General features: G+C 61.5%; 1 protein-coding gene across 1 annotated transcript; it reads left to right on the forward strand.

Moving 5' to 3' along the window:
• Positions 1 to 7093: 7093 nt before the first annotated feature.
• On the forward strand, positions 7094 to 9348 carry FGF1 (fibroblast growth factor 1). The gene is made up of 3 exons (XM_010212726.2): positions 7094 to 7266; positions 8956 to 9059; positions 9157 to 9348. Exons 1-3 carry the CDS (start codon positions 7098 to 7100, stop codon positions 9346 to 9348), a joined length of 465 nt encoding a protein of 154 aa, XP_010211028.1. The 5' UTR covers positions 7094 to 7097.
• Positions 9349 to 10560: the final 1212 nt, after the last annotated feature.

Consider the following 10560-nt stretch of genomic DNA (forward strand, 5'->3'; position numbering starts at 1 on the left):
AACATGACCCATTCAAATATGTCAGGTCACCCATAAGGAAACAGAGCAGAGAAGTCCCATTCAGGAATGGGGACACTATCCTGGAAACAGGGGCTGCAGGAGGCCTAAATGACCTGGTGAAAATGCCACAACTGAGAACACTGGGCCAGTCTGCAAAAAAAGACAAACAAAATTACTGTGCTGTGCATCTGGCTTGGAGAATCACCATTTTCGAGAGCAATCAGGGTGAATGAGATGGTCTTAATGAGAAGCAGCCTTCCTGTCCACCTTCCATTCCTCCCCAGCTACCCTGGCTGTGACCCTGGGGAGCAGAGGCTGCAAGTCACAGCATGGAGTGGCTGCACACGCTGCGTGGCACCGCATCGGGGGCTCGCGGACCTGCCCGCGGCCTGCGCTGGGGCCGTCCCCATGCAGCGTCCTCATAGCCAGGCCCAGCAGCTCCCCCGAGCGATGAGCGCTCCCACCGGTGCGCCCAGATGTGTGTTCCCATCTGTGCACAGATGTGCGTTCCCAGCTGGGCCCAGATAGGCAAGCCCAGCAGTGCACAGATGTGTGTTCCCAGATGTGCGCTCCCAGATATGCCAGATGTTCGCTCCCCATTGCGTCCAGATGTGAACCCCCAGATGTGCCAAGAAGAGTCCTTGCCCTGCTCTGCACTCTCCCAGCAGTGCCTCGATGTGCCCCCACCTTCTCCCAGATGTGCCTGCTCTGCACTCTCCTGGCTGCATCCAGCTGTGCCCCCACTCTGTCTTATCCCAGCTGTTTCCAGTCATGAACCAGCTCTGTCTTATCCCAGCTGTGCCCCTACTCCACACTCTCCAAGCTGCTCCCAGCTGTTCCGTGTTCTGCGCACTCCATCCATGCCCAGCCTTGTCCCCACTCCGCACGTTCCCAGCTGTATCCAGCTGTGCTGCAGTTGCACTCCCAGCTGTATCCAGCTGTGCTCCCAGCTGTGCCCCGTGCATTCCCATTGCACCCCCTGCCCCCTCCGCCCGCTCCCAGCTGTATCCAGCTGTGCCCCCAGCTGTGCCCCGTGCATTCCCATTGCACCCAGCTGCCCCCTCCGCCCGCTCCCAGCTGTGCCCAGCTGTGCTCCCAGCTGTGCCCCGTGCATTCCCATTGCACCGCACTGCCCCCTGCGCCCGCTCCCAGCTGTGCCCAGCTGTGCTCCCAGCTGTGCCCCCGTGCATTCCCATTGCACCGCGCTGCCCCCTCCGCCCGCTCCCAGCTGTGCCCAGCTGTGCTCCCAGCTGTGCCCTGTGCATTCCCATTGCACCCCCTGCCCCCTCCGCCCGCTCCCAGCTGTATCCAGCTGTGCTGCAGTTGCACTCCCAGCTGTATCCAGCTGTGCTCCCAGCTGTGCCCCGTGCATTCCCATTGCACCCCGCTGCCCCCTCCGCCCGCTCCCAGCTGTGCCCAGCTGTGCTCCCAGCTGTGCCCCGTGCATTCCCATTGCACCCCCTGCCCCCTCCGCCCGCTCCCAGCTGTGCCCAGCTGTGCCCAGCTGTGCCCCCCCCCCCGCGCTCCACGGCTCCCGCGCGCGGCCCCGGGCGCCCCCTGGCGGTTCCCGCGCGGAGGCGCCGCCAGAAGCTCCTGGCCGGGGCGGGGAGTCGCGGGGTCCCCCTTTCCCTCGTCCCAATCCCGCTCCCTCGGGAGCAGCCTCTGGCGCGGGGCAGGGCACGGAGACCCGCCTGGCTCTGCCCCGGCCTCCCCTGAAGAAGCCGCCCTTGCGGAGCATACGGGATGTGCGTGGAGCGCATGGGATGTGTGTGTGCAGTGTGCGGTGTGAATGTGCACGGTGTGCGCAATGTGTGTGCAGAGCACTCGGGATGGGCATGCGGAGCACACAGGATATGTGTGAGCAGCACTCGGTGTGAGTGTGCACAGTGTGCGGGATGGGTGTGCAGAGTACACAGGATATGTGTGAGCAGCACTCAGTGTGAGTGTGCACAGTGTGCGGGATGGGTGTGCACAGGGTGCGGGATGGGCGTGTGGAGTGCGTGGGATGGTCTTGCAGAGCGCATGGGATGGTCTTGCAGAGCATGAGATGGGCATGAGCGGAGCTCCACTGAGTGGAGCACTAAGGATGTGCATGCGGAGCGTGTGGGACGGACGTGTGGAGTGCACAGGATGGGCGTGCGGAGCACGCAGGTGCCGGCTCACCTGCAGTCAGGCACATTCCAAGCCAGCCCGGCTCACGCTGCCAGACTGCGCGCAGGGCAAGGCCACACTCATCCTGCTCCTTCCTTTGAGCGACTCTCGCAGGGAGCGAGCCAGCAATCTGGCAGCTCCCACGCAGGACGTGCCCGTGCTCCTGTGCCTTCCCGCTTCCTCGCGGAGACCATGCTGCGAGCCGAGCTCCACAAGGACCAGCTGGAGCCCAGTTCCGTGGGGTGACAGGGTTCTTCAGGATGTCGAGCCACATTTTGTCAGGCTTAGGGCACTCCCGGAGACACTTCAGCTTTTAAGGCCAAACTCTCCCTACTTGGAGGTGCTGCAGGGCTGTTAAGACAGCAGTGACCAGTTTGGGCATCCTATAGGCTTGGCATAGATCCACATGCTCCGCATCCTTGGCATTTGTCTGGGCATTTCAAGTGCTTGGGTTCATCCGCGTCCCATATACTCAGCGTTTGCTTGGGCATCCTGCATCCTGCACGCTCAGGTTTCAGCCGCATCCTGCACGTTTGCATTTGTCAGGGCATCCTGCATCCTATATGCTGAAGATTCATCCATACCCAAAAGCTCAACATTTGCCTGGGCATCCTGCATACTGGGGTTCAACTGCATCCCACGTGCTTGGGGTTCACCTGCATCCCATGTGCTTGGGGTTCACCTGCATCCTGCGCACTTTGGGGTTCACCACATTCCGTGCACTCCAGGTTCACCTGCATCCCACGTGCTTGAGGTTCACCTGCATCCCGCGCACTCAGGATTCGCCGTATCCCTCACGCTCAGCCTTTCAGCACACAGCGAGGCGCCCAGGCACAGTTGCTGGTTAGGGGCTATCGCCTGCCCAGGAGGCACTGGAGCAGCCTGTGCTCACACGTGGTTAGCTGCAGAAAGGAGGTTGCAGGAGTTCCGCTTTCCCGGCAGCAGCACTCCCATTCCCAGACAGCGGGAGGCTGCATGGCTGGGCTGGGGCCAGCGGGCGCGCGGGCGGGCGGCCACGGGCAGCGCCGGCCCCGTCGCCTGCAGGTGCCTCCGCGCAGGGGAGCGGCGGCCGCGCGGCCTCTCGCCCCGCAGCACCGGTACCTCCGCCCCCAGCACGGGCAGCGGTGAGGAGCCCGCGGCGGGTAAGTCGCCTGCGCGGGGGAGGCGCGTTTAGGGGCACATGCTGCAATTGCAGGAGCGCCGCGTGCCAGGGGGCCGCGCTGCCGGCAGCCCCGGCACGCTGCGGGGCTGCGAGACGCGGACACCCTGCTGCGTCCCCGGCAGCGCAGCATCCCTCCCGCCGCACGCGCGGACAGTGACGGAGCCTCCCTGCCACTGGCAGGGAACTTTCCTCCAAATTCCTGGATGCTGGGAATATTTCCCCACCTGACTTGGCCAAAAGTCCCAGACCTTGCAAATGTCCCAGACGGCTGCATCTGGGCAGGGAAGAGGGAGTCAAAGAATGGATGGTTCACTCCAATTAGTAATTCTTAAGTTATTGCAAATCAGCATAGAGCTTTTGACAAAAGACTGAACTGGAATCAAGATACGCAAAACATTTTCAAGTGCAAAACACACTGCTTGGAGCATTATGGAACTTTTTTTCCCAAAGAGGAAATCTGTTTCAATGCCACACTGCTATATAACAGTTCATTTCTGATGGAAAAAAAGTGAAAAGTTCCTAACCCTCTGTAGTGGAAGCCTGAGCACTTGTGCAGCCCCCATCGCTCTGGCTCCCGCAGGGTTTTGCAGGCTGGGCTGGAGCTGTGCTGAGCTCCAGCTCACAGCTCCTCGCAAGGAGGAGGAGGCAGACAGGAAGGCCAGGCAGTGTCAGCTGCAGATCGTCCTGCCTGGCTGCCCCTTCCTGGTGGCTTCTTATATTATAAAGCATCTCATAGACATCCCTTAAATGAGAGTCACACTCTGGGCTCTCCCAGAGCGAGCCGGTCTGGCCCCTGCGACCTGTGGGTACCGATGCAGCCATCCAATTCACACCGCGTTCAGCTTTTACCATCAGAAATCCTACACTAGTTTCGAAACCACGTGCAAACTGCTCGAGCCAGCAGCCTGGCGGGACTGTTTGTCCCAGGCAGCTCGCGGAGCCGTCTCTTTGCCGCGGGATTTCGGAGCCGGCGCAGCAGCGCGGACGGGACGGCTGCCCGCCGCGCGTCCGGCCAGCGCGTTAATCCTCCCTGCCCGAGGGCCCCGCTCGGTGAATAGGGAAAACGCCTGACGCGGCGATATCTGCGTCTGTCTACGCCGCGTCCCCAACATCAGCGTCTCCCAGCCTAACGCGGGTGTTGGAGAGCGCAAGTGGCAGCCAAGACCCTGCAAACAGCCTCTGGCGAGAGGCAACCAGGCACCTGGACCACGCCGGAATGTGACCGGGAGAGAGGGAAACCTGCACGGACACTGCTGCCCCCAGCACTTCCAGGGAATTCCAGACCAGACTGCGTTAAAAACCACAATTTTTAATCTGGCTAAAAAACCCCAGCAAGCACAAGCCACATACCGGGGCCGAGCCACCCTGGGCACCAGCAGTTATTCTGCTGGCGAGAAGCAGAACGGGACACGGACACAGCCGGGGACAACACAGGAGCTCTGCCGGCTTCAGCACCGAGTTGGCCCCTCGGGCCAGTTCTGCACATGCTGCCGTCCTCGCGACCCCGGCCGGAGCCCTGCAAACAGCTGGGCAAGCAGCAGCGTCCCGGGGACTCGTGCCGGCCCTTCCTGGTCTCCCCTGGCAGATGGTGGCTATAGGCACAAGTTAAATTAATTCCTGCTTTGTGCCAAAAATTGCCCTTATAAAGGGCAGATCCAGACTGAGGAGCATTTCCGTAAGCAGCTAATCCTATTGCTAGGGATAACAGCAGGCGATTGCCATAAACACTCATTGGATCCAGCGCTTTCTGCCGACGTGCCCAAAACCACCCGTCAGGTATCGACCACGACCCACATATTTACCCAGTAGGTTTTTACCATAACGCCCGTGTTTACCAAGAGCTCGCCTTGGTCATGCGTTAACTCCCCCGAGGATGCTCCGGCCCGGGTGTTACAGACCTGCTGCAAAGCCCTCCTGCGGATTACGCCTGCTCCCTTCCCAATGCCAGGAGGGCTTCCCGGCACCGAGGACATGCCGGTAAATCCACCAAGAGCCAAGCACAGGGGGTTGACCCAGAGCAAAGGGCTCTGCCAGCAGCAGCCAGAGCCTGAGCCAGCAACGAGCCCAGCAAGGAGAGCTCGGCCGACTGCTCCGGAGAGCGGCGGGACCGGCCGCATGTCCTGGCTCTGCAGCCTCTCTGGACACACAGCATCAGGGAACCACACACCTGGGAAGGATTTCTGCTCTCCAGGGAAGGAGAAGAACAAGAGAGACTTGTCCAAGCCCTGAGCTGCAGTCCAGGACCCGGTTTTCATAGGAATATTCAGGCAAGAAGTCAGCCGGCACGCAAAGCTGCTGCAGAGGTGGCACAGGGCCCGGACACGGATTACAGACAGACAGACCAACCGACCCGAGACGGCCTCAGGCCGACGTGGTGATGGCAGCCCCAGACTGCGCTGTCCCCACACCACAGGGCATAAGGTGGCCGGTGCTCTGGGAAACGCTGGGCACTCTCTAGGCCTTCCTGCATCCAGCCTGGTCCTCCTTCCTGGATGAGGAAATCCATGCAGAGGATCCTGAAGCCTTAGCACAATAAAGCCCAGTTCACCCAAGAGCTCCCCCTATATGCTCAGGCTGCAGACCCCTAAGCTGCCAAACAATTCGCTCCATCACTGCAGAGGGAGCAAAGGAGTGGGTGGAAAACCAGGCTCGGCCTCCTCCTGCCCTGCAGCTGGAAACGCTCCTCATATCCGCGGTGCGGCCGATCCAACAGAGCTCCGCCACACACTCCAAACGTGAGCGATGATTCCTGAGCTGCTCCCAACCACGGGGCTTCGCGTTCCGCTCCAGCTGCTGGCAGCGCCTCACGTGCTAAGAGCTCCAGAAAAGCTTCGTTTCCAACAACCGACGTGATGCCGCTGCCTTAGGTTAATTCTCAGTGAAGCACTAAGGATTTTCTATCTAATCCCCCGCTGCTCAAACCAGGAGCTGTTGGGGAAAGCAGGGCCGGTGGCAGGTGCAAGAAGGGGACGCGATGGCGCAGGAACACAATCCAGCAGGGCCACGATCCCGGGACGGAGAGCGCAGGGACACTCAGCCGGGCTGCAGCCAGCGCTTTGCCCACAGGCCTGCAATGCAACTTCTCCGCATAACACAGCTATGCGGAAAAGCTGCCTTTTAAAGTCATTCCCGCAATCTAGATTTACACGATGCCCTGTCTTTTCTATTCTTATCCCTGCTTCTCCGTAAGTGTGAGGCAAGTTGCTACAGGAAAGACAGGAAGCAAAGGTTTGGCTTCCAGGCCACGCTGGGTAAGAGCACAGGGAGGTCCCGGGGCTGCTGCCCAGCACGTGGTGGAGCCTCCTGCTCACGGGAACCCCAGCGGCGCGAGCGCAGGAAGCCTCTCCCACAACACTGGCCCATCACTGGGGTCGAAATGCGCCCGTTCCCCTCACGGACGGCTGCAAAGCATCACGGCACCAACGGGGACGGCGCCCAGCTCACAGCAGTGCCTCTGAGTGCACCCAAGCACACCCTCCCCGCCGCCACAGCACCAGCTGCCCGAGGCTTCCTGCCTCGCGTGGGCTCCCGCGGGCGCCGTGCGACTCGCAGGCTTTTGTTTTTTTCCTCTTTTTTCCCTTTTTTTTTTTTCCTGAGTATATAATTTTAGTGCGTGCGTCAATAGCGAGCAGAAAGAAAACAGGGCTTTAATGCGATAAAATTAAAAGCCTCGGCGGCCGGACTGCAACCAATGAGCGCGCGGGCGCCGCGCTGCCTCCCCCGGCGCAGCCACCCGGAGCTGCTGCCTCTCCCACAGCCCACGGACGCGTCCACGGCCGCCACGATGGCAGACGGGGACATCAGCACCTTCGCCGCCCTCACCGAGAGGTTCGACCTGCCGTCCGGCAGCTACAAGAAGCCCAAGCTGCTCTACTGCAGCAACGGCGGCCACTTCCTGCGCATCCGCCCCGACGGGCGCGTGGACGGCACCAGGGACCGCAGTGACCCGCACGGTAAGCGCACGCTCTGCCCCTGCCCGCGCTGGCTGCGCACGCGCTAGGGTCCCTCCATGGGGACACTGATGTGCAGCAAGGCCACCCGGCTGCACAGGTCATGCCAGGGGCTATTTGCAGCGTGGCCAGCTCAGACCTCAGCCAGGACCGCACGTCCCATGCACCGTGTGCGCGGAGACCTGGCGCTGGCTCCCTGCTCCAAGGCTTGCACAGTGCTGGGCTTGTGCAGAAATAACCCTGCGCTGCAGAAATAGCCCTGTGCTGCAGAAATAGCCTGTCCCTGCAGAAATAACCTTTCCCTGCAGAAATAACCCGCAGTCGGGCTCCTTTGCACGGGAAGGTGGCTCTGGCACAGGAGGAGTACGCAGCTCCCGCGTGTGCAGAACGTGCTTTATCCGGGCACTTTGCACACTGCGTGCTCGGCTCCTCGGGAAATGCCCGCTCCCCTTAGTGGGGAGATGGATTCCTGTGGGACACGGTGTCCAGCAGTGCAGGCGGCAGCCAGCAGAGCCACTCTGTGATCACAGCTCCCAGCCCAGCCCCACTTCACCACTGCTGCTGGAGTGGGGTCTGCTGCACTCTGCACTGTCACCGCTTCCGCTGGGCTGAAGGGTTTGGGATCGAGTATGGGAGCACAGTGGTGTCCGGAGAAGCCCCAAAAAAACGCATGCCCTGAAAGCCGATGCAGAACCACCCCTCACCGATGACGCTCCACATCCCAGGAGCTGCCCCGCTCCCTCATTGCGAGCCCTTCCAACCCCTTCGTGCGCCAGGAACGGCACCAGCTCCCGCCGGGCTGGCCCTGCTGGGGAGCAGCCACCTGTGCTGGGCAGCCTCCCAGAAAAGTGCTTTTCCCCTAGAACCCACAAGCGTCCGTGTGGTTTCTGTCCGCAGACGTGACCTTTCCCTGTGCTGCTGCTGCAGAGCAGATGTCCAGCGCCACCCACGCGCCGCGGGCACGAGCTCGCGCTGGGTAAACACAGCTGGGAGCAGGAGACGGCTGGACGGGAATAGCCAGAGCCGGCTGCGCCGTGCACTTGCCTTGCACCAGAGCACCCGGGATTTGTGCTTTTCCCTCAAACCGTCCCGCCAGAGGTTGGGCAGGGGAGCAGAGAACCGACAACTCGACTCACTGCCACTGACCCTCCAGCAGCAGCTTCCCTGCACCCTGGGCCTCTCCTGCCTCCACTGCGGAAGGAGGTGGTACCAGGAGGCCAGGAGTCTGGAAGTACCGCGGGTGCAGCCCAGGTCCTGTGTGCAGGGAGATGCCTCCGTCCCACCACATTTACTCCCATTTCAGCCCATTACACACAGAATGAACAACCCCATAGACCCCTAAAGCCCCCAGGGCTCCAGGGGGATCCGCCGCCTCCTGCGGCTTTTGCCCCTCTGGCAGGTTTCCGATGCCAGCTCCCCATGCACCTCCTCAGTGGGCATCCAAACCAGGAAAAATGGGTCCACTGGAGCAGGGGCTAAGCCCCTGATGTGCCACATCCCCTCCCTGCGACCAAACCAGCAAACAGCCCTTGCTCTGGGCTCAAACAGGGACAAAAATGGTCTTGGGATCCTAAAGATGCCCAGGCAGGGAGATGCCACGCATGCACGTGCCGCTTCCCCGCGCTCGGCCCTGGCAGCGCCGCGCTCGCCGCTCCGGCCGCTCATTCCCGTGTTCCCTGCTGCTCCCCGCAGTGCGGCTGCAGCTGAGCGCGCGCAGCGCAGGCGAGGTCTACATCCGCGGCGCCGCCTCCGGCCTCTACCTGGCCATGGACCCCGGCGGGCGCCTCTACGCAGCCGTGAGTACCGGGGCACCGCGGGGCCGGGGGGAAATAACCAAATATCACCGTTTGCCCATAAACGCTGCCCTCACCGCCCGACCCGGCTCCGCTGCAGCAGCTGCCCAGCGATGAGTGCCTGTTCCTGGAGCGCCTCGAGGAGAACCACTACAACACGTACGTCTCCAAGGTGCACGCCGAGCAGCGCTGGTTCGTGGGCCTCAAGAAGGACGGCAGCAGCAAAGCGGGGCCGCGCACGCACGGCGGCCAGAAGGCCATCCTCTTCCTCCCACTGCCCGCCACCGAGTAGGCGCCCGCGTGTGCTGCGGGCACGGCCCTGATGGCCTCATCCTATGCCCGAGCCTCCACAGCTCAAAAATAGCCAGAAAACAGCTAAAAATGAGCTAAGTTAGCTAAAACACTAGCTAAACTAGCTAAAACACCAGCTAAGCTAGCTAAAACACCAGCTCAGCTAGCTAAAAACTAGCCAAGCTAGCTAAAAGCTAGATAATTAGCTAAAATAATAGCTAAATGAGCAAAACACTAGCTAAGCTAGCTAAAGCTAGCTAAATTAGCTAAAAACGAGCTAAGCTAGCTAAAGGTAGCTAAATTAGCTAAAAACAAGCTAAGCTAAACTAGAGCCAGCAGAAAGCTGTCCACCCGGCAGCACCGGCACTGCTCTGCTTGGTGCTGGTGAGGCCACAGCCTGTTTGTATTTATTTATTGAGCAAACCTGTCCCCCTGCAAGGTGCCCATGAGCGGCTGCAGCAGCTGCAGTGCCGGGTGCCCTCCCGGCGAGCTCCCAGCACTGCAGCAAGCAGGAGCCTTCGCATCCAGCCCGGCCCTGCTGCTCCGGGCTGTGGAGCGGGAGGGAAGGTGGCGGAGCGGAGCCGTTATCGCAGCTTTGCGTGGGGTCGCAAATAAAGCAAGCGTGCAGATTAATTGAGTTTGGTGCGGCTCCGGGATAAGGGTGCAAAGGCCCAGTGCAACTCGGCACAAGCAGCGGGAGGGGCCCTGCATTGCCACAGTCAGGCCCTGGCCTTCGCATTTGGGTCCAAAACTTTCCGAAGGAGCAAAACAAGCAGATTTCCTGTTTGCTGGGGTGGGTGCGGGTCCTGCTGCCCGGCGCACCGGGCTCTCCAAGGCACCGCGCGTTGCCCGGGCGAGCCTGCGGTGCTGCTAATTACACCCTGCAGGCTGTTTTCCTGCTGCCCTGCGGCTCTCCAGAGAGGCTGCAGTGCCACTCTGGCCACAGCCACGCTCCGGTCGGAGCCACCGTGGCCGCGGGCGTCCTGCCCCCCGTGCCCGAGCCCTGGGCACCCGCTGGGCTCCGCTCCCGGGCACCCTCGCCCTGAGCTGCACCTATGGACGGGCATCACCTCACGGTCAGAAGAGCAAAGGCCTGAGCAGGGGAGCCAGCTCCTAAGACACACACAGCACTGCTTGGCTCCCACGTGTCCCCATCCTCTGAGCTCTGGGACACCTTGTCTCGGGTCAAGCCTGAGCCCCACACCTGCCACCC

The sequence above is a fragment of the Tinamus guttatus genome, unplaced genomic scaffold, assembly GCF_059628265.1.
Source record: "Tinamus guttatus ecotype Peru unplaced genomic scaffold, ASM5962826v1 Tinamus_guttatus_pri_ptg000710l, whole genome shotgun sequence".
NCBI classification, from domain to species: Eukaryota; Metazoa; Chordata; class Aves; order Tinamiformes; family Tinamidae; genus Tinamus; species Tinamus guttatus.

Coding starts and splice junctions, on each gene's coding strand:
- FGF1 (XM_010212726.2), top strand. CDS start 7,098: ATGGCAGACGGGGACATCAGCACCTTCGCCGCCCTCACCGAGAGGTTC. Junction 7,267..8,955: donor GGACCGCAGTGACCCGCACG/GTAAGCGCACGC, acceptor TGCTCCCCGCAG/TGCGGCTGCAGCTGAGCGCG. Junction 9,060..9,156: donor GCGGGCGCCTCTACGCAGCC/GTGAGTACCGGG, acceptor GCTCCGCTGCAG/CAGCTGCCCAGCGATGAGTG.